This window comes from Amblyomma maculatum, chromosome 6, assembly GCF_055883805.1.
Source record: "Amblyomma maculatum isolate TAMU_Amacu chromosome 6, ASM5588380v1, whole genome shotgun sequence".
Lineage (NCBI taxonomy): Eukaryota > Metazoa > Arthropoda > Arachnida > Ixodida > Ixodidae > Amblyomma > Amblyomma maculatum.
Window position 1 is genome coordinate 148,067,283 of NC_139349.1, and position 24,405 is coordinate 148,091,687.

Consider the following 24,405-nt stretch of genomic DNA (forward strand, 5'->3'; position numbering starts at 1 on the left):
CAAACGTAAGCATTTTAGGCAACGTTGCGCTTACCCTACATCATGCCGCGTCAATTTGACGTCAATGCTTAATGCTTGCGTATCACCTGTCTCACGAGATATAGTGCAAGCCAATAAATTTTGAAAATCTGCTATTTCCAAGTATAAAATTATTTTCATGACATTTGTTAATTGGACGCCAAAGTTCTCCAAACCACCATCAGCAACTTTGTTTTTACTACAAAATCATTCGTATCTGCCATCCAGGTAAAAGACCGCTCCGGTAAAAATTTTCAATGCTACGCCATTCTTACGGTGCCGTAAAAAGTGCTTCTATCAATTCATTGTTCGCGTCACAAGTTGGGAACACTTGACACTTTTCAGAGGAACTCAAAGAGGCAATACGGCACCGACAGGTGAAGACGAATTGCGTGGATAGGGCCCTTGTCTGGAATATTGAAAGCACTCTCTTTGCCAAAAGTAACCGAGTAGCCCAGCAGGCCTGCACAGCACGTCGGCAGCAAAACTATTTGGAAAGTATAGTTGCTTTTCAATTTTTCGGAATGTTAGCACAGTGAAATAGTACGTAAAGAGATATTGAAACCGCGATACGCGGTTTTTCCCACGATTTCTAGTCTTCAATGGCGGCGCTTCCTTTAGCTAGAATGAAACAAAAACGCGACAGTATTTTTCGCTGTCTCATGCTCGGCTATCACTTGGTATGTATTAGGGCTAATCCGTTAATGTCACATTCGCCGCCGCTTGCTAACTCATGGAAGTGCCTAACGGTTTTCGCGATTGCAATGTCAAACTGAACGGTGGAAAATCTGAGCAGAGTTTGCAACTGCCTCAAAAATATTTGAGAAAGATATCTTTTCTAGCATGATTCCCCAAGAACGCCTCGCTATTACGAAGGATGCTTACGAAGTTTTTCTTCTTGCATTGAACCTCCCTTTGAAGCGTCACCTTGTTGCGGCCAGGGAGCTAAGCAAGTGTGGGGGTTTCAGGTTTGCGGCCTTGATCCTGCGTTGCACTGGAAGACTCCATTCCAGCATCTTATTTACCAAGTTACTGATGGCAACAATCTGTCAGTGGGCACTAAACTACTAATCAAGTGGCTTAGTACCTGCGAGTAACACTAATATAGTTCGTAGTTCAAACGCCGCATGACAGGTTTTCACTTCATTTGAAGAACATATTACTGTTAGGTTGGCCACATGATGTTCCCGCAAAAACGAATGGCAGCGCGTATTGAGAAAATGGGCGGCGTACGTTTGAGGTGTGAGAATAACATATTTTTTTGCAGTTCGCTCATCAAACGATTGGCCGGAGGTAAACGCATGAAAGTAATTACCAACGCGAAAAACATTACGCACTTTTTCGACGTTACTATATAGCGCGAATTACGGTATGCAGTAAGAATGCCACTTGAAACAGCTATAATACTTTATTATTCTCTTCTGCGGCTTAACTACGTGTCACAACCAATCCGGCCATTGTCAATACAGACGATTAGGAACCGCAGAAAAAAGCACATCGAGTTTTCGAAATCAATTGCCTTCCTATTTTCAGACAATCCAAACTAGCACAATATAATGTATTTGCCCATTCGTTGCAACTACGGCAGCACTGTTCTACTGAACGTGAATGCATCTAACAAAGAGACCAGCTTTATAGCATCAGCCAAAAATGAGCGTTGGGCGAGTGATGCCTATGCGGAGCTCCCTTCCTGAGTAGCACAACGCTGCGAATGCGGCAAATCAGTCGCTGCTTATGATATTCGTCTAATTTTATCATCCCAAGAAGGAGGGCGAGGGAGCATGCCTACGTCAGTCAGGTTACACTCGCCGCCGGAGAGCAGCGGCCAGCGACGGCGATAGTAGCGCCGCAGCTGGGCCCTCTGACTGCTCTGCCGGGCGGCGGGGCTGCTCGGCTACATTTCCCAAAGACTGTATACCCAGTTATCGGAACGATAAAGCTACGGAATGCCCATCTTACATAACAACAGCCCGTACGTCCGACCTCCTGCCATAAACAGCGTGACTAGCTTCTTCGGTTCGAAGTAGCAAAGAACCGGCTCCGTTATCAGCACCTGTCGCAGCGCTGGCTTGCTGTTTTGTGTCCAGACCTATGTGTTATCTTTTTGCAATAGTACTAAGCGGTTCGGTCAAGACATACATGGTATAATATGAAACGGTGTGCGTAGTATATTGCTCCGTGAAAATGTTTGCTGTTGTTCACTTCTCTGGCAAGTGCATTTTCAGGATGTCCTGAGCACGTTCTGGATCAAATGCGCAGACCTATTGTAATGAGGATGTATCCCAAATAGCGAACCTTCGCCTGCAGGAATGCGCACTTTTTCTGGCAAAGTCACAGGTTGTTCTCCCAGCAGCTCATCAGCAGTAGCGTCAGGTTCTACTCACGCTCACATTTTGTATTTTCCCAAACTAGCCTAGCATCCATTAGTAATGTGACACCGGGCAAATCGTCCAACAATCGATGCATAGCAGAGGGGAGCACGGTGCCTTTTCTCCGTTCCCTGGTGAGCGACGACAAAGGCAACGATGAGCAGGTCGCCCTCTCTCATAATTATCACCGGTCTGCAGGTCAGAGCCGTCAGTCCGAGTCTTCTGATATAAACATGTCAATGGCAGCTGAAGTGGCCGTAGTGACGGCATGCACATCGCTCTTCATCTTGCAATGACGCTTATAGAAGAACACGCCAAAACAATGCCAGCAAGACCACAATTTCCGCTGAGCCTTACGACCGTCTGAAGCCGCCTAAGCTACCCAGACCACAAATGACCTAAGCCGGTCTTGGAGCAAACTTTCCGGGCAACCCTGGGTCGAAAAACTATGATGTCGTTTTAAGTCATATCCTGTTAGACAGGAAGCCGAGATCGGTCAGCAGGTATTCGTGACTAAAATCTAATGTACCCACTTACTCTCTGACAGACAACCCACTTTGCACGCAGACGCTCGCAACTAGCAGCACGCTATGTTGAAACGGGGCAGCTGACGCACCCACGTCGCGAGCAAAAAGCTTAGGTCTCAGCCATCTGTGAGCTTCGGGCAACTACGCACTCGATACTAAATGGCTCAAAGAGTTCGCTAAAGACAAGTAAAAATATTATTCTAAGCATACATTTTTTCTCATGCAAGAAACGAAACCTGTATTCATTTCTGCACGTGAATATTATTTTTACTTTCTAGTTCTTCGAAGCAATCTTATTTTTATGTTTTAATATTTTGGCCTAGGCGCCCGTGTGCTGTGCAATGTTAGTGTACGTTAATGAAACCCAGGTGGTCGAAATTTCTGGAGTCCTCCACTACGGTGTTTCTCACAGTCTGAGTCGCTTTGGGACGTTAAACCCCACAAAACAAACCTAATATTTTGGCCTCATGGTTCAAAGGGGCCGTTTTCATCGTTCACTGTCACCATCGACTTGATGCCGCTGGCGGTAGGCAGTGGCATCAACTCGGCAAATGCACGCGTTTTCTTCCGAATAGCGCCTTTTGGAATCACTTTGTTCTACCTACGAATTCCCACTTTAATCGGCAGTGCTTAATTTAAAATACCCACAAATCAGGCAAGGAATACTGGAAATTTATGGAAATGCTTGTGCTTGCCTGGGATCATTGCAGCGTAATCTCGGCGCATCTCGCGCTACAAAGAAAGCGATAAATGCGCATTTCACGATACCAAGCATGAACAAAAAAACACCACGAAAGCGGGCCGCGCGCCACAATCACAATGATAAGATCGCATGCCGGTAGCTATTCTAAAGCAGCGAAAATATTTGAATGTTCCGGCAGTAGGATGCATGCAACTGTAGCACACAGCGACGTTGTAAAGGGGAGGCGCTAAGATCGACGTTTCCACCCGGCGAAAGAAGAAAGTAAATTTAAACGGCCCGTGCTTGGTGCTCACGCACGGCATCTGTTCGGTTCGAGGAGGCTGCCACGCCGGTCCTCTTGTTCTGTTGCTACGCTGCGTCCCCCGTATATTTCCTACACTGGTGACCCGGAACCATTCTGTAATTTCATTACCACCTTAATTATTCCATTCAGTTCCATTTATTCTAGTTCAGCTTTGACGCTTTTTTCTAGAGCACTTGTCACAAGGCGAGGAGCTGCAATTATAGGTTTTGGGTCTGACTGGAGGTGTATGCCCTAATATCCTGGTAGCCTACCAATGCCTTTGAAAACATGAATTCTTGAAGCCCGGATTCAAGCGTTTGATAAACCGAAGGCACAACTCTTTCTCTGCTGTCATTTTTCTGACCCTCTGCACCAGTTTTGTACCGTGCATGCAGCTGCTCCAAGTGTACGTTACGTCACCGTGCATGCAGTGCTCCAAGTGTACGGTACGTTACAGGGTGTTTTTTTACTAGGAAATATGTTTGAATGCGTTTCTTGTTTTTCGCTGAGCAAGAGAGCTCCCATTCATACTTAATCTTGAGTAACTCACATAGGTTGGTTGTGCCCTTCTCTCCTTTGCTGTCACTGTAAGCTGAGGAGCTGATTTGAAAGCTAGCTGCTGAGACAAAATACTCACATCGGGGCCCTTATCAAGATTCGCGTTCCGGCCATTCACGCCGACGCTTTAGAACTAGTCTGACGATGCATCATCTACTAAATCCAAGGTAAGGCTTAATAAGAATTCTTGGTCGAAGTCGCCATCTGGGTCAGCGCCATGCATCTGAACGTTTCTCTTCGATTCTCGTTGCTTCTGGCGCCAAACAATCGGGTAGTGTCAGAACTTCCCATGCGAGAAGCAGGTGTAGTCATAGGCAAACCATTGTCACGGTTGGTGTATGGTTCCACACCTGCTACTAAGCTCAACCCGCGAACTGAGGCTCCCCCTTCAACCTTTGTTCAGTGCTCTTTAATATAATGTGCAGTGGGAATGACAATGTGAAAACGGCTCCGCATGGCACAGTGCTCCGCCCAGCACCCGTTGGACGCGGCGGCAGCATCTCGCGCAGCCGCAGAGAGCACGATGGGCGGCCCGGGCCACGAGCGCATCGTCTGCTACTGCGCGTCGTCTGTCGCCGCGAGTAGCCTCGCCTCGAAAGACGCTAGCCTCATCCGTTGGTACTAAACCATCATCCACTTCAGACGGATCAAAACGCTTGCAACGTTTCACGCGCTTCAATAAAATGGCAGTTCAATATTACTAAATCTCTTTCGGCATGTAACAAGGGATTTGCAGGGCTCTAACTTCATACTACAGGAAGGTAAAATGGCTACTGAATCGCGCGCACCTCGTCGGTTCCCCACGAAAGCTGCGAGGCAAGAAAGATATCGAGGCAGTACTGCAGAATCCTATACCGAGGCACAATATTCAGTCAGTTTACTTCCAATAAAAAGAGCGCACAAGGTAACACGAAGAAAACTCGTGCCATGGACAGGGAAAGCACAAGTGGACCGTTGAAAAAAAAGAAAACTTTGTCGGAAGCAAAAACGATGGCGACAGGTTTCGCCTTAATATCTCGTCATGTCACTGTTTGCTGCGATGATGGCCCTGATTCTGGACGGCAGTGAAGTGTACAAAGATGCACAAACGCAATGTCTTGTTTCAAAAGCTCCCGCTCCCCCATGATAGGCTCCCATGGGTAGTCTGCTGTGAGTCCATAAATGGACTAGCGCTCCAGCTCGGCCTTCATCAAGCCCATGGGTTCTCAATTATGTTCAGATGTGGAGACTGTTGTGGCCAGTCCAGCAGGGTCACGACGCGCTCCTCCAAAAGATCCTATACACAACGCGCGCGGTGCGTATCGGGGACCTGTCTTGATGAAAGATTTAATCGCCTTCCGGAAACGGGCCGCTCAGTATGTAAGGAATCATAACATCGTCAGTAATGGTACACGATCTGCGTGGTGAGCTTCAAATCAATTCTGACAAGTGCCCCAAGGCCGTCCTTTGTCACACGTCCCCAGACGCTAACACCTCATCGACCGCTCGCTTCTACTCTTTGGAGGTGATTAGGATGGTAGCTGGAGGAATAGAAGAGTAAACAATATTTAATCTGTGATCACTATATTGAAGTAATGACTGAAACAGATAAAGTTTGCATAGTAAATAATTGGTCGCTTAGTTCTTTCTAAATGATTATGTGGCTACCCTTGCTCACAAGTAGAGCACAAAGCTGTCTGCAATCCTCTCTACACAAGAGACTTTTCTTAAAATAATTTTTTATTTTAGGAACTAAGTTGTATTGGCAGAATTCAAGCTCGTCCTTGCAATAATATAGCCGACAAAGCTTAAAAAATATTCGTGTGCAGCTTCCACAAATATTCTAATCCGCATCTTCACTTCGTAACACGGTGCGTGTAGGGCATATCGCTTAGTCCAGAGATGTCGTCATTGTGCTGGCATCATCTGATGGCCAGACAGGCCTGAGACGGCCCCCGGTCACTTTCGCTTCAACCAAGGCTTCGCTGATAGCCGTCGCGTCGATGCTCAATGCTCAAAGTTGTCGCACTTGCAATCCGGCCTCAACTCATCAACACGCCGCTATCTAGCGAGTTGCGCCGAAGAAATCCTCTCGCGTTCTGTGTCAATACGATGCTTTATCTTTTTGCCTGAAAACGCGTCCTAGTTTAAGGTATTTCTTCTCTATAAAATTCAGAGCACGAGCACTAATCCTGCAAGTCAATAGATCGCTACAGTGAAAATTGAAGAATTTATTCATGTCTTCATTTGAAGAACAAAATGAAGCAGCCTGCCCCTTACCTGGTATCCGTCGTAGCCCGAAATATATTTCTATAGCCAGGGCTAAAATATCTCTATAGGCAGTTGAAAATGTTTGACGTTAAAAAAAAAAGAAAGGAAACCAGTTGGTGTATTGAAATATACAGCCAGCCATTGGTGATAAGGCTGAACATTGCAGAGTTACATACATATAATGTGCTTAGTTGGGAGTGCAGCGGAATATTGTTTTTCCAGCTGTACGGTTACTAGGCTGAATGAAGCATTTACAAAACACAATACGAAGAAAAATCATGATTGGTGCACTGAAGTTCTTACTGTATGTTGTCGAGACGCCAAAGTCCTGCTCTTTGGTACCTGTCTCTTTTCGTCGCTCGAAAGCAGGGAACCCTTTCTCCCTCACGTTATATACCCTGGCACCAAGTGCGCCTATGAGACAGCCAAGGCATCATTCGGCTCCGCATCCGCTCCACATCCCTTTGCGGCCGCCTGTATATTTTGACGGTGGCTTGCACTGCTTCTGCACCGAACCATTGTCTAGTTCCTGTGGTTAAAATGACAAGAAACTCCATGCCCTGTCAGTTTCAGTGCGATAACCGTACTTCACTAACAAAGCTTCAACGGGGGATGTGTATGAAAACTCGACTTTTTACATTTCTTGGGAGCCGCTGCCAATTTCCAATGCTTATCTCAGTTCCGAGTTTATACAGAACATTGGTTTAGGCTTTATATATATATATATATATATATTATCATCGGCGTCTCCCAAAATGCCCCTGGCAAAACTGGAAAATTTACTTTGCCGGAACAAGAATTTATTGCACCCACACTCAAAACCAATTAGACCCACTCCCAAAATGTTCTTGTCTACGCTAAGCACTTACTGAGTCAATGAATCGTCAGGTAGACCACACCAGCGCAGGAAATGTTAACGGCGCACATACTGTTACGACGGGGGCTTGACGTCGGAGCGTTGGACAGGCCGAAAAAGCAAGGAGCTCAGCTTGACACAGCTGCGCGTCCGGCACGAGTGCCTTTCCCAACGTCTTTCTGCTCGTCTTGTGCTATCATCTGCACCTTCTTTAGGACTGCTAAAGTTTCCGCCCGGACATCCGAAGCTCCCAGGTGTGGTAGTTATTTATTTCCATGGCTGTGACACGGCTTCTTCCGGGCAACATGTGGCTGAGCGACCACCACTTGCTGTCATGCATGCTATTCGATAGTTCAAGTAGTTGACCTGGTCCAACACAACGTAAGGGCCAGCATAATGCCACAAGTTGTTGCAAGCTTGCACATCTTCAAGCCAAGAAATGGCTTCCTCCTATGCTGTCATGCATGTGATACAGGCGCTCAACGTCCACAGATATTGTGGCACTCATTAAGTTTGCTGCCACCTCTTTTGAATTCCTCCCTCCAATACAGAGACGCTGCTGCCGCTGAAAGAATTCAAATTTATTGTTATCTAAGAGGTATGGGGGACAAACGTCACACTCGATCCCTTTTTTCGCAAAATGTAAGAGCAAAGACAGTGGCTAGAAACCCTTAATCTAGATTAAACCATGTTTCATAAAATGTTTTTATATAATAAGAGCGAAATCATGTCTGTCAAGAAAATGTTTTCTGTTTATACAAATACAATAAAGGTTCAAGCCAAGCTCTATTAATATGGTCACTGCTCTATAAAACTGTACCCCTCAGCCAGTTTCCTATTCGTTTACTTTTTGTACATCTGTGTTGGACGCCGTCCGGAGACTAAGTAACATGAAATCAAGCTTTAAGGATTACGCGATAGCTGTTTAGCAACTGCACACACACAAGTAAACCTTTATCAACAGCTTTCATTACACATTCTCAACGAGCCTAATGGAGTGTTGCTTCTAGTAGAAAAAAGACTGCCAGCCTGAATAAAAATTTGAATCTGTTTAAATATTAATATTTGCTTCACTTGATCCTGAATGCCTTGAAAAAACTAGCAACCGACTGTAGTACACGCTTAATTTGTGTGCCTATTGATGCACTAAAATGGCAATGTATTATTTACCTCAGAGCTATATTATCAGTCCACATTTATTATACAGGATATAAGAATGCGCAAACCACACATAATTAATTAACTTTGTCATGCATTGAATAATCAAGCTGCTTACAGCAACTGTCATACTGCATAACTGCATAATCACTTATAAAGAATTTTGCTGCAGAGAGCGAATCGTAAACAAATAGCAATTTTATGCTTTAGTTCCACCAGCCAACTGTGCTTACTGTGTATTAGTGCATGGAACAAACTTGCTAGTCAGGATGATGCAGCAAGCAGCTTGAAGAAAATTTTGTTTCATGCTTATTTACACTAGAAGCGCGGTTTGGCTGGCATGATTATTGTTCACTTGTCGTTTGTTTAGGAATCGCTCTCTGTGACCGAATTTAAACATTACCAGAAAGTCACTATGCACTCTCAAGAAGTTTATTGCATTGGGAATACTTGCATGCTGTAGTGACAGATGGGAACAAAGGACATGCAAAAGAATTTTTCTTTACCAAGGTAGATAAGGTAGTGAGCCTCTTTTGTACAGCAGTCCAGTATTTTTTCTTAGTGTGACCTTAATTAGTATAACTATTGAAGGGCTAGATACACAGGCATCTGCGCTGTTGCTGGATCAGCTACCCGTGCCGTATACATACGCAGTTGATGCATAGAGAAACATAGGTAAAGAGCTGACGCTTCCATAGGGCTCTGCGGTCGAGCTATAGCGCTGCTGCCAGCGCTCCGAGCGCCTGGTCAGACCGCTAATTACGTTCTCCGCGATTTTAGACGCGTGCTTTTGCTCTGTGTCAGGTTTGGTTTCGATAGGAATGCTATCGATTCTGATTTACCTTTGCGTGTTATATATTCAACTACAACGTCTATAGTGGCGCGTAAGGCCTTTAATAATGCCATGTATACAGACGTAATAAAGTCGCAGTTCACAGCCTATTCCCTGGAAATACCGCAAAGGTACTCCAAGAACTTAAGCGCAGCTTACTTTGTCCACGCTGGTTGGAATAATACAACTGAAGTTGCTCTTATTGTACTTTTTTATGACATTTAGCCGCTTTTTTCAGTTGAACACTTAGGAGCATGCGTTCCACTCAAAAACGTTATTTTTCATTGTGTTCAATTTGAACTGTGCAGAAAAAATACTGGTTTACACAAATTTTTATAAAGGACGCCATAATACGAAGAACAACAAGAAAGAAATTATGTTAAATCCTGTGGCACCATGCCACGAGCAACAAAATATTGCTTATACGCTCTGCGTGTTTGTCATCTAAAACATCACCCCTGCAAACAACACGACAGGTGTTGTCAAAACCTAGACAACAGTAAGGGGTTAAAAGGCATGTCTAGGGCGCTCGTTTCCAGCACATCAACAGCGTTGAGCGATAGGTTCATAGAGTGTTCAAAAATGCGATGCGAAACAATGCGTCATCAGGCTTTATATTTGTTCAGCTGCCTGCCAGACACTGATTTCTTGATGCGAATGTTGAGTTTCTATTAATAACATACATGCCAGAAATGGCGAATTCTACAGAACATTCTCAGAAACCTTTCACGGCACTGCAGAGAGCAAAATCAAAAATCGCCAACATTTGCCATGAGCTCATACAGTGTACCACAGACGTGGCGTACATGGGCTGTTTCTTCAAGTGCAGAAAGGAATCGAGTCTCCAGTAGCTTTATAAATGCAAAAGCTGCTCCAGAAGGAACTGTCAAGTTTAAAAAATCTTTCTCGGAATATGATCGGCTTCGAGCATGGTGAAATACTGTTGCGGTTTGTTTAGGCCACAATTCTCACCTTTGAGAACTTCGCAGCATGTGCATTCTACTGCATTTTAAAAAAATTGCCCAATTAGAAATTCGGCAACGTAGTAGGTTGCAGAATCCTCTATTACTTGCCAGAATTTCTGTTCGGCTAGAGGGAAGATCTTGTCTAAGGCAGGCAAGTTCACAGCGGGAACAGGAACCACAGTGTCGACTACAGATTCCCGTTTCAAAGAAAATGGCGTCGCTCAGACGCATCGTTTTCAGGATTTGCATTTTCTGAAACCTTGAACAGCATTCCGGATCATTATGTGTTTCAGCCCAGACGTGAACTGAGACACATTAGGATTGGTGTTTAATCCGTTTTTCTGTCTCATGTGGCCAAAGATGTTTTCCAGGGAATCCGGTTGGAGGCAGAGCATGAGAAGAAACGAGAAAACATAATTGTTTGCGATGTCTTCGCATAGCAGAAGAATGGCTCTAATTGTGACCTGCCATTCAATAGTTGCATGTGGTTGCTGCTTTCCTTCAAACTGCCACTTCGATAGCCACAATATCTGGCTCTCGAGAAACTAGGACAACTCAACGTGGCCCTTACGGATCGCATTCCGCAGCTTCTGTTCTGCCTTTTTTACACGTGAGCTATTCAAGCAAAGAAACAACTTGTCTATGCGGTGACAAACGTTAGCAGTTGCCATTGCCTCTTGAGGGAGCTCTTTGGCATTCACCATAGCGAGCAAAGCGAGGGACACAGAGACACAGAGGACTTGCGTGTCCCTGTTTACCTTCATTGTAGAGAACGCTTTCTGAAATATGTGTGTATCTGTAAGTTTTGGAGCCAGCCGCTGTTTCAGCTCGTTTGTTTATTGATAGAGTTTGATAATAGGAAACCAACCTGAAATTTCATTTTCGATGTGAAGCCTGTGGGCTTGGAGATAGTTACAGATAGTTTTGGTCAGGTGTGGGACATCAAATATAAAGTGGACGCGTTCATCATTTACAAAAAGGAGTGGCGTTGCTGTCGACACGCTCAGTGAGTTGGCGAGGCTAATGCTGGTAGCTTCCTGGTCACAAATAAAAGCCTTCACTGCGAGAAGTAAGCATGCCTGAATATGCGGAATATCACGCGGAACATAAAATTTCAATGTTGGATCGAGACTTTTTAGACGCATGTGTCGGGCTTCTGGCTGGGCACAGTAAGCTGCTGTGGCGTTCTTCATGCAACTCGTAAAAAGGCATGTCGTATCCGCTCTTGAAAAAGACACAGCTGTTTGGAGGCCATTGCTGAATGCGCTTTTCGCTTCAACATCGGCCTGTTCATTCCCATGAAGCCGGCAGTGGGCAAGGATCCATTGCAATATTATATTGTGACCTTGGAGTTGGCCAATGTGAGGAGCTCCATAATGTTTAGTGCCAGAGTCTGGTAGGCGGTGTGGCGTAAGAAGTTATCCAAAATTTGCAATGCAGTCTTTGAGTCTGTGAATATGCACCATTTTTGAGGTGGCTCCCCACATATGTAGCGAATAGATTCCCGAATGGCTTCAAGTTCAGCAGCGGTTGATGTTGAAGTATGTCCCAAAAGGAAATGTAGAGTCGTTTTATGATCTGGTATGACCACAGCTGCAGCGGATGGCTTTGCTGACACAGATCCATCAGTATATACGTGAATATAATTAGGATATTCTGACCAGATGTGCGCCAGAGTAAGTTGTTTGAGCCCACTAAGTGGTACCATTGATTTTTTTAGTATTCCGGGAACACGAAGGTGCACCAAAGGTTTATCCATCATCCATGGTGGTTGGGCGGGACGATATGGGAGGGCATATCCTGTCGGTACTTGCGACTGATGGCAGCGTAGTGCACTTGTAAAACTGCAGTCCGCCCGCACATCCAGAATCTTGCTGAGTGGGTGAAAACGGTGTCTAGTAAGTGCTTGTAAATATACAAGAAGTGGTTCTTGTGACAAGTATATTGATATCGGGCGAGCATGTGCCTCTTGAATTGTGCCTTTGTTAGAGGTGCACCTGGGCAGTCCAAGGCATATTTTCAATGCCTGCGCTTGCACACTCTCTAAAGTCCGTAAGCAGGAAATGCTCATACTAGAGAGTGCTGGGCTAATTGCGCTAATTGGCCTGGTGAGTGAACTGCCAACTGACATTCACATCAGTGCATATGCTGACGACATCTGCATCTGGGCATCTGGTTCGACGCGCCCACAACTACATGCGAGATTGCAACGAGCTGTGTCATCGGTATCGATATACCTACGGGGTCAAAGTTTACTCTTAGCGGCCAGAAAAATATGCAGCGATTGCATTTACGGGAAAATGTGTAAGCCGCTGCCCGATTACACTTCATGGAGTCGTAATACCGTACATACCCAGCCACAGATTCTTGGGGGTAATTATTGACCACCGACTATCTTGGTCGAAACATATTACTATGGTGAAGAAAAGGCTAATTAATTTTTGCCATGTTCTTCGTTTCATAAGTGGCATGAAATGGGGACCAACAGAGCGCTCCTTAATACGGCTTTACAAGACTCTGTTTGTTGGCTACATCCGGTACAATGTCTCCTTGTCTATAACACCTTTCTTTATGGGAATTTTGTTTCTTTCTTTATGCAGAACAATGGTTGCTGTGCAGCCACTATATATATATCTTCCAGCACTTTCACGTACGGCTCGTCTACCCCCTGATTTAGCAATGTCTGCAACACCGCCGATGTTTCAACTCAGTGAAATGCTTTTTCGTAATCAATGAATGCTATGTATAGGGGCTGGTTATATTCCGAGCATTTTTCTATCACCTGATTGATGGTATGGATATGATTGATAGTAGAGTACCGTTTCCGAAAACCTGCTTGATCCTTTGCTTGATTGCAGTCTAAGATTGTCCTGATTCTATTAGCGATTACCTTAGTAAATATACGTAACAGATAGTAGGCTGATTGGTCTGTAATTTTTAAGAACCACATAGAAATTTCGGCAAGGCCTGATTGACCAAATGTGCGTTAGTAGATCTTGCACAAATTTTTATTTTTTTGCGCATGATCTGAAAGATGCTTGAGCACTTCAGAACGGGTGGAAATCAATCTTAAAAAGTAATCTACAGTTCCATTGCATAGAAACAAGTGCGAAAGCGGGAACATAACATATTGTGAGAGACTTGTATATGGTTTTGTACCTGCCACTGCCATTCTTGATCGTAAGGACCATAAAGACGCCTTTCACTGGTCCTGGTTTTTGCGTTCCTTGATTCTTTTATCTACTTTTTTTAATTTCTTATAATTATTCTGTAAATATTGTTACGTGCAAGATTTACAGTCCCAAAGCTGTACGCACAACTGACGTTGATGAGGGCACCGATTTCCCAACACTCAGCGTTGTCGTCGTCTCGGAGTCTGTTGCACTTCTTCATCCTCATCACGAACAGCGAATACAGCTAAGTAACACTCCCCCCCCTCCCCCCCCCCCCCCCCCCCCCCCCCCGGGAAAAGCACAGTCCCGGTGCGGTCTATGTTAGCGAAATAGAGCGTTGATGATAGGGCTTTAGACGGGACACATGCACTATTTCGGAGGTTGGAGCTGTGGACGTGGACTTCGGAACCACAGATTCAGCTTCGTAGGTGACGTCGGTCACGGGGCGCAAACCACGGTAAGGGCCAGTGTAACGGGGAAAACGTTTTTCACGCAAGCCCACTCGACGGCACAGGAGCCACAGCAAAACGAGAGATCCAAGAGTGTAGTGAACATCACGGTGGCGGTTGTAGTACCGGATCTTTTGAGAGTCTTGGGATGCAGAGCCTGGCATGAGCTATCCGGCGGGCATCATGAGCGCGGGTGCCGGCATCACTGGTGTAAGTACTGGTGGCGTCTGCCGCGGGTAGAGAGGTGTCGAAGGGTAGTAACGGGTGTCGGCCAAATAATAAATAAAATGGGGAGTATCCAGCAGTAGAATGGACAGATGAATTGTAGGCGAATATGACAGAGGGGAGACGAACGTCCCAATCTCGATGGTCGTCAGACACATACATGGCCAGCATGTCTGTGAGGGTACGGTTTAGACGTTCCGTGAGGCCGTTGGTCTGGGGGTAATATGCGGTGGTGAATTTGTGGCGGACGGAGCACGAACGGAGAATTTCGTATACCACTCGCGACAGGAAACAGCGGCCACGGTCAGTTAGTAGTTCGCGAGGAGCACCATGATGAAGAATTACGTTTTCTAGAAGGAAGTCAGTGACGTCCGTGGCGCAGCTGGTCGGGCTGGCTCGGGTAATAGCGTACCCAGTAGCGTAATCGGTGGCGACGGCGATTCATTTGTTCCCCCAGGTGGAAACTGGAAAGGAGCCAAGGAGGTCAACGCCTATACGGAAAAATGGGTCAGTTGGTATGGGTATCGGCTGCATATGACCTGAAGGCAAAATTGTGGGCTTCTTCGACGCTGACACAGTTCACACGCGGCAATGTACTGCTGGACAGAGCGGTAGAGCCCCGGCCAGAAGAAACGTCGGCGCAGGCTGTCGTATGTGCGAGAGACACCCAAGTGGCCAGCCGTGGGAGCATCATGGAACTGTTCGAGGATGGTGGAACGCAGGTTTTGTGGAACGACGAGCAAAAGGTTTGTGCCATCTGGTCGCATATTACGTCAGTGTAGGGTGTTCTCGTGGAGCACAAATAAGGCGAGAGATGGGTCAGGGCGGTCGGAGGTAAGACGGAGGATAATGCAATGCAGAGAAGGATCTAGGTGCTGTTCCTTGGCAATGTTGGCAAAGGCGGAGACAGATAAGACATATGCATCATCGTCAGAGTCTGCAGGACTAGGGGAGTCGACGGGATGACGTGACAAACAGTCTGCATCTTGGTGAAGCCGGCCGGACTTGTGGACGACGGAAAAGGTGTATTGTTGTAATCGTAGCGCCCAGCGCCCCAAACGGCTAGTAGGATCTTTGAGAGAGGAAAGCCAGCACAAAGCATGATGGTCTGTTATCACAGTAAAATGGCGGACACTCTCGCTCTGTAATAGAATAATTTTGTTCGGGTGTTAAGAGGAGGCGGCTGGCATACGCAATCACCCTTGTACGGCCGTGTTGTTGCTGAGCGAGAATAGCTCCTATTCCATGGCCACTTGCGTCGGTACGGAGTTCAGTATTGGCGGAAGGGTTGAAGTGGGCCAAGACTGATGGAGTAGTTAGAGCAGCAATAAGCTCTGAGAAAGCTGCAACTTGTTGAGGCCCCCAATAGAATGAAACGTCTTTCTTGGGAAGTTGGGTGAGCGGACCAGCAAGGACTGCGAAGTTCGGGACGAATCGTCGGAACTAGGAACATAGGCCAATAAAGCTTCGAACATCGCTGGATGAACGCGGAGTGGGAAAATCTCTGACGGCACGTATCTTGTCAGGGTCAGGCTGAACACCGGAAGCATTAACCAAGTGACCAAGCACTTTGATTTTCCGATGGCCGAAACTGCATTTTTTTTAGTTGAGTTGAAGGCCCGCGCGGCGGAATAGCTCGAGAATGGTAGAAAGACGAGAGAGGTGGCTGTCAAAAGTGGACGAGAAAACAATTACGTCGTCTAAGTAACAAGGACAAGTCGTCCACTTGAAGCCGCGCAGCAATGAGTCCATCATCCGTTCGAAAGTTGCAGGGGTGTTACATAGGCCAAAAGCATGACTTTAAATTGATAGAGGCAGTCAGGGGTGATGAACGCTGTCTTTTCACGGTCTCTCTCGTCGACAGAAATCTGCCAGTAGCAGGAACGAAGGTCGATGGATGAAAAGTAGCTGGCTCCGTGCAAGCTATCAAGCACGTCGTCTATGTGCGGAAGAGGATATACATCTATTTTGGTTATCTTATTCAAATGACGGTAGTCAACGCAGAATCTCCAACTGTTATCCTTCTTCTTGACCAACACGACAGGGGATGCCCAGGGGCTACTGGAAGGCTCGATTATGTCGTTCGTTAACATCTTTTCGACCTCCGTTTGAATGACGCGTCGCTCGGCAAGCGAAACACGATAGGGCCGCCTGTGGATAGGACTGGCGTCCCCGGCGTCAATGCGGTGGGTTACAACTGTCGTTTGACCCAATGGGCGGGTGCCGAAGTAAAAAAGGTCACTGTAGGTAAACAAAAGCTTGTGTAAATCAGCGGCGAATTCAGGTTGCAGATCAGCTGATATAATGCTGTTAAGCGGATCAGGGCGATGAGGACGACGAGGGGGTGTTGGCAGGGACGGCAGTTGTATGATCTGTAGACTGAGCTGAAATGGCACAATCGGTCATCGGTGACAGCGAAGCTAATGAAATTCCCTCGGGCAGAACCTGAGTTGAAAAGCTGAGGTTAAGGACTGTGAGAGTGGTGCGGTTCTGGGAGATGTGCACAATTAGATGAGGAAGGGTGACGTGCCGCTGCAGCAGGACATCAGTAATGGGACAGGCGAGATAGTCGCCATCTGGGACGAGTGGAAATGGCGACATAGGGATGTAAACGGCAGGTTCAGGAGGAAGGCGGCTAAACTATGCTGATCGAAGTCGGGGTGAGCAGGAGGGGTCTTCACAGCAGAGCGGAAGGTCCAAGCGAAGTAGGCGGCTAGAGCAGTCAATAAGGGCAGAGTGGGCTGTTAAGAAATCAATGCCAAGGATAACGTCGTGGGGGCATTCATGTAGGACGGTGAACAACACTGGGGCATGACGGTCAGGAAATTAACTCGCGCCGTACACATGCCAACCACGGCAGCAGTGCTGCCATTGGCGACGCGAACTGTGGATGAGACGGCTGGCATAAGGACTTTCTTGAGGCTACGGCGAAATGAGGAGCTGAGAACGGACAGTTGGGCGCCTGTATCAAATAGAGCGGAAACGGGAACTCCATCCACAAGGACGTCGATACGGTTATTTTGTAGGGCAGGGGTCAACAGAGGTTTTTCAGTCCAGGTCATAAATGCAGCGTCACCTCCGGAAGCTGCATTGGCTAGTTTTGCGGTACGTGGCCAGAATATGACGGTGGCGAATTGCGGCGAGAAAGAGGAGAACGCGAACGTCGTGCTTGCGGGGATGGTGAACGGTTGGCAGCACGGACAGTGGAACCGGGGTCAGCAAGGGTCTGGTCGGGGCGAGGTGGGGAATAGCGAGGGGCATAGTCTCCGCGGCGGTCAACGTAGGTGTACTGACAAGATGGCGCGTACCAGCGACTACGGCAGTGGCGGGAAATGTGGCCAATGCGAAAACAAGTAAAACAGATGGGGCGATTGTCGTGGGTACGCCATTCATTTGGGTTGCGGTAACGATATCGGGGCGAGAAACCGGCGTTGGTTGAGGTGGCAGCAATTACTGGAGGGACAGGTCCTGAATCCGTGGTGTCGGTGGTGCTGGTAGAAGGGAGGCCCATATTCGCAACCTCTTGGCGAACAACAGCCTTAATAAGTGATATGGTAGCCAGGGTGTTGTCGGGTGCATGCGACAGCGAGGCCGCGGGAGTCATTGCCTCAAGCTCTTGGCGGACAATGCGTGTCAAAGTGCTGTCGTTCGCAGGCGGTCGAGGAGTCGGGATATCGATACAGGAGGAGCTAGAAGCCGTGTTCGGCAACCGGTCGAAACGGTGATATATGCGCTTCTGTTTTGCCTGCTCGAAACGTCAGCACACCTGTAGCACAGAGTCCACGGTGGAGCAATCCCTGCACAGCAGGAGGTTGAAGGCATCGTCGGCGATGCCTTTTACTATATGGCCGACTTTATCCTCCTCAGGCATGCCTTGGTCGACTTTGCGGCATAGAGATGGATGTAAGTGAGATGAGACTCCGTAGACGTTTGGGCCCGAGAGGCGACCGCTTTTTTGGCGGCAATGTGGAGGCCAATAGGCTTTCCGAATAGGTCGTGCAGCTTCTGTTTGCAAATACCCTAAGATGTTACCTCGTCTTCGTGGGTTTCAAACCACACCCGCGCGGTCCCAGCCAAGTAAAATATTACATTCGCGAGCATGAGTGTGGCATCCCACCTGTTGTGCTTGCTCACGCGCTCGTATAGGGCTAGCCAGGCATCTACGTCGACGTTGTCGGTCCCGCAGAAGGTTCCGGGGTCACGGGGATGGGCCATTACAACAGCAGGGGCGGTGGCTGTAGAGGTAGAGGCGTCGGTAGTCATCGTGGTGGTTCCGATGTGGCGGCCGCTGCGGAGATCCAGCTTGTGACAGGGGATCGAATAGATTCACCTCCACCAAGAGATGTTACGTGGAAGATTTAAAGTCCCAAAGCTGTCCGCACAACTAACGCTGATGAGAGCACCGATTTCACAACACTCAGCGTCGTCGTCTTCTCGGAGTCTGTTGCACTTCTTCATCCTCATCACGAACAGCGAATACAGCTAAGTAACAATATGTTGATGAACGCAGTACAGCTGGGCAGTGTTATAACTAGTCAAGAATATTGTTGAAATTGTCATTTTCGTAGGCTGATTTACGCTGATTTACTGATTTACTGAAGCACTAATTTACAATGTATATTCATTTTGCAGGGATGCTGAGGACAGTTTCATTATGTTTGTGCGGTTAGGAAAAATATGTGGCTCTTCAATAGTATTGGCTGACACCTATCTGTTCTGGCATATTATTGAACGACATTAACGTTTCACGTGGCCTTATTTTTTTAAAGGATCAACTCAGTCCTGCGAAGTACGGCTGATTGGGCGAGCAGGTGATCTATGACGAACAGTAATGTAAGAACGCAGCACAACGGGACAAAGACAAGAAGGGACAATACGGCGCTGTACTTGCAAGGGATTTATTCGAAGAAAGGAAGTCAATGTATGCATACAAGTGGTGGAGGTGCATAGTAAAACTTTGAAATTGTGATAAAATATAGAAACACCAAATCACACGCACGTGTTCAGCCCGCCGAAAGACTATCCTTTGTGAGGCATGGCCATCTCATTAGCAGATAAACCTACAGATGTTTTCCTTACGCAAACATTTGACTTCCTGTTAATATCGAAGGCCTCGGCGACTCTTCTGGTGGTCTTGTCATTGTGGAGAAGTCATATCTCGGTGTCGACAAAGAATGGTACACATTCACATGCATTACCATGTTTTGCGAAGTTTGTTTCGTTCCTTTTTACTGACTGTGCATGTTCCATCACCAACGGCCTGTCTGGTCAAAGTAGGTGCGGCCACAAAAAAAAATAATTCGGTATGTGACGCCCATCCTGCAAATATTAAACCTATTGGCGTGATTGACATTTTGCGTGTTCTTGCTTTTGGGGCCCTCCAGCTTTCTTTGAACTGCTGCCCCTACCTTGCTAATCTTATTAGAAGCGGATAACATTACCTGCATGCCATACTTCGCCCCCCGCTCATCTAAAACCATGTGATATTACGATATAAGGCATAACAGCAATCTTCTTTCTTCATTTTTTTCTTCTGAGCAGTCCCGAACATTTCAGAGCATGCAGAACAATATCGGCACTTGGTACAAGTACCACGTATAGATAATTAGCCTTTTTGGATCTATTGCCTTGGATCGCAAGGCTATTAAATATTTGATGAGCACAAGACATTTTGGCAGCCATGCCAAAACGCCAATAACTGTACCGGATTTCACAAGTTTGGAATGAAAGGCTTTGTAGTTTAAAGAGGCTTTATACTCCTAGGAGAGTACTGGTAACACACATGATTCAGATTGAAGGGCAGTTTTAAATCTAAAGACATTTTGCTGAGTAACCGCATGACGAAAGCTTACTCCTGAACCATTTCGTGAAAAAATATCAAGGACTTGAGGCATACTTACAGTATCCAACGATCTAACTAAAACCATGAAATCATCCACGTATCGAAATATACGAATAACCTTTTTGGTTAGGTTATTCTATATTTTTGTCGACATAGCTAAGAAAATGTTGCTAAGAACCTGGACTACTTCGGCAACAATACATACAACTGACTTGTGCATGAATACTTAATCTTCCCACATTACATAGGTGTTCTGAAGATAAAAGGACAAATTTTCCAGGTATGACCCTACAGTTTTACCACATTCATTAAAAATACAAATTCATTGTTGTCCTGTGTGATGCAATTATGGACATATTGTAGAAGTTGATAATGGGGAGGAGAATAAAATAAATTGACCACATCTATGCTAAATCTAAAGGAAGAAGCCGGGTTCTCATCCAAAAGGTGCTGTATAACGGTTTCCGAGTTTGCCACAAGAAACCGGTCAATAACGAATAGTCTGAGAAATGTTTGTTAAGGTATGAAAGATACAAATACTTGCCATGTTTGACGCTTACTTATATACTATTGCCTGGAATGGTATACACTGCTTATGTTTTGCAGATTATAAACTTTCAAGCACTGAAAGCTCGTCTTCCTTCACTTTGCTTGCCAAATTCTCCAGCCCAAATCCATGCAACAAAGCAACTGCCGCTTTCTTGCACTAGACCAAATCCTTTATGCTCACTCTAAAATGCTTCATTCCTGCGTCATAGCCTTTTACTGAAAACTATCTCTCGGAAAGTACAATGAAGTAGCCTTCTTTGTCAGACTGCACAACGCGCAAACAATTGTCATTCGGACAATTGACCAATGTGCGAAACCTATTATTCCGCCCACCAATGCACTTGCTACTGGCTGAAACGTGCAACAAACTCAGGCACACATTTAGGCCTATCATTAAACTGAGTTTTGGACGACACACTGCGAGCGAAAGCTAACTTCTCCACTGTTATCCCTGGGTCGTGGCCGAACTTCGGTCTAAAGCGTTTTCATGCCTGGCAACCCAAACGACGTCACCCAGGACTAATAGCTTTCCGTCTGAGGGTGGTTTTTTGTACCTTTTAGGAGGGTTGAACGAACGGCGCTTTAAAGGAATTCTGTTAGCTGATCTGTAGTCGTGCACTAATCAAGAAACAAGCTGATTACAGCGCAATTTCTCAACCAGGCACTTAGTCCGGAGTGTGTCCTTGAACAGCTACACCTACCGTCACCATTAACTCTTGATAATTCTGCATATTCTCCTGTTGTGCCCCGTAGAAGGTCGTCGCCAGCTGCAAAGTGCTTGTACAACCGGAGGGCAGGTGTAAGAACGACAATGCCACGAAGCAGTGCGGGCGCCGCAGATACACACGGCGATGGTTGGCGACAGTATAGCTGGATTCGGCAGATCGATGTTTTGAAACAAAAAAGAAACACATGTACAAGAAATGAACTGTAGAAGCATGGCTGATCGGGCTAGTTGGTGATTCATGACGAGCACTAATAGATGAGCGCAACACAACGGGACAAAGAGAGGGGACGACAAGGCGCTAAACTTCCAACTGATTTATTCAAACAAAGCAAGTTAACGTATGCACACACTAGGTGGACTCACATGCGCATCGGCAACTTTGAAGTTGCGATAAAAATATAAAAAAGCCACGTCCCATGCCTTAGCAGGGTAGATGTGTAGGCCAGTCGGTGAGACATAAGGAAAATAAAACCGCAGCAGACACAGGACGGAGGCTGGAGAGAACACAGGGTGGTACTGGCAACTGAAAAGTTTATTGAAAAAACAGGGGCTTTTAAAGACAGATGGTACATGTGACCTTACAATCAGGTAAAGTGGACTGAAACATGAAAACCAAACAAGACCTTCGGCGAAACTTAAAAGGCAACAATCAGCACGTGGAAGTTAATAAAAGGATTATAACAAACATAATCTCTAAAAGAGGAAATTATTACAAAATATTCTGAACAATTTACAACAGCACATGAATGAAAAGACAAAGTTCTCCGCACTAGATGAGCATGAAACGAATCCAAAACAAGAGGTTCAAAAAAATATTTTATACGACCGAAAACCAGGGGAGAAAGTGGATGCATAAAAACAAAAAGTAAAACAACCACCCAAGAAGTCACATGACAAGGATATCTAGTTCTTTTCGGAGGAGAGTGACAGAAGGTGAGCTAACGCATTCATCTGGATGCGAACGCTGGAGGGCAACCGCCTCTGCAATCTCTCTTTCAAGTTGTCCCTTCTTTCTTCCTATAATCCCAGTCTGGCTTAGCTGTGGGCAACAGCCCCGAAAACTGCGGCAGTGAATCGGCAAATTCGAGCCCCCTGCCTCCCCCAAGGAACGCGCGTGTTCTCGTAAACGATCAATTAAGCACCTACCGGTTTGTCCAATATAAACACGCCCACAACTGAGGGGAATCTTGTAAATAACCCCTTTCGCACATGCAACACGCTTGTTTACTTCTAGGTGTTTTATGCCACACGTGCCTGATCTGGAAACATTCTTTCCCACCAAATTGCACAATCTGGACAGTTTGCACGGTGCAGAAAGAACAATATCAACGCCATATTTAGTGTTGGAGACCGTGCTGGAGAGAGTGGGATTCTTCAATGCTTGGCTTCAAAATGTGTGCTTAAAAGGCTTTGGTCTTGGATCGTCTGGTTGGAGGCGATGGCGGGACTTTCAACGGACAACGCAGCAGTTGACTGAATTACTTTGGAATTGCCTACGCCCTCAACTTCCAAGGAGAGACAAAAGAAAAGTGGATGTTGTTCCAGTTACTTTCCTCGGCAATGCGACAGTTCCTGCAGAAGTGGAGGCAATGTTACAGCATGGCCCAAAGTACTGCTTGGAACCATCGGTTGACAAGTATGACCTACTAGCGTCAGTACATCGAGTGGCCAACAAGGCACCGGCTGAAGAGAGAGCATCCTGCCTTTTTGAAAGGGTCGAAAGTTTGAGAAGGCATTTTACGAAGTCCGGTAGTTCAAAAGTTTTGCGTGAAGTGCGGGTGTTTTTCGCGATTGCGCTATTGCTCTACTTCAGGCTGACAAGGAAGGTGGTTTCACCGTACTCCCACAGAGCTTATTTCAAGAAAAAGCCATTAATGCTGTGAGTAAGAATTTCAAGCCTGTATCGAAAAAGCCTTCGAAAGTGAAAAGCGAGGCACTTGCTCTCTTGGGCGGTCTTAACCTGCCGAAGTTGTCGAAACAGGTGTTCGGAAGCGATCTGGATGTACTGAGCATGTCTCTTACGGCAGAGACGTACAAAGATCTGTGTCCTGTCAGGGTTATCGTCACAGAAAGAGGAAGCTGGCAGGCACAAGTCAGCAAATTCCTTAAAACCCATTTGGACGAACTTAATCCACAGGATCCTTTCAAGATGGGTGGGACTGACCACCTAGTTGCAGCGTTGAGGTCCGGCATTGCAGGTGCCAACTCAGCGTTGTCCGTCGATGTGGAAGAGTTGTTTTACTCGATACCGCACGAAGAGCTTTTCAGCGCAGTAAGAGAGTTGATTGACATTTGCGGAGTGGTTGGGTTCCAGAACACCTGTGGTGTGAACCAGATTCTTTTCTGGAGCTCCTTTCTTTTATCTTTGTTCCACCGTTGTGTCTTTTGACGAAAAATTGTACGTTCAGAAGAAGGGAATATGTATAGGATCTAACGTCGCCCCTGTGCTGTGTGAAATCTTTCTTGCGCATTTAGACCGTTTGCTTGAGCTTAGGCTAACACAACCCTTCATTGCAAAGATATTTAGATAATTATTTTTTGATTATTTTGAAACTTTCATCCGATGACGTCCTAGCGGAAGTAGTAACCGAGATATTAGGCGACTTTTCTAGTTGCTCAAGCATTCTTAAATTCACTTTGGAACTTCCACAAAAGACTTCCATTCAATTTTTAGATCTTAAACTGCTTTTTAACCACAGTGATCATGTGTGGTTGGGCCTTCCAACCCATGACGAGGAAACCCTTGTTGCCTTTCGATTCTTTTCATTCTAAGGTGGTGAAGTGAGGCCCAGCCTTTTCCTGTTTTAGATCTGCGGTTTTAAAATCATGCGTTAACTTGCTGCATTCTAGTTTTCATCTTCAAGTGGAGTGACTGGAAAAGGCAGGTTACCCGAGTTTCCTGTTAAGGGCGATTGCCGAAT

General features: G+C 46.2%; 1 protein-coding gene across 1 annotated transcript in view; it reads right to left on the reverse strand.

Moving 5' to 3' along the window:
- Positions 1-359: 359 nt before the first annotated feature.
- The window catches only part of LOC146186990 (thiopurine S-methyltransferase-like), a 54,717-nt gene continuing 30,671 nt past the window's right edge, over positions 360-24,405 (reverse strand). Inside the window, exon 7 of the mRNA XM_084608157.1 lies at positions 360-481. Within this exon, the coding sequence (XP_084464283.1) occupies positions 360-481 (122 nt within the window). The remainder of the gene's footprint in view (positions 482-24,405) is intronic.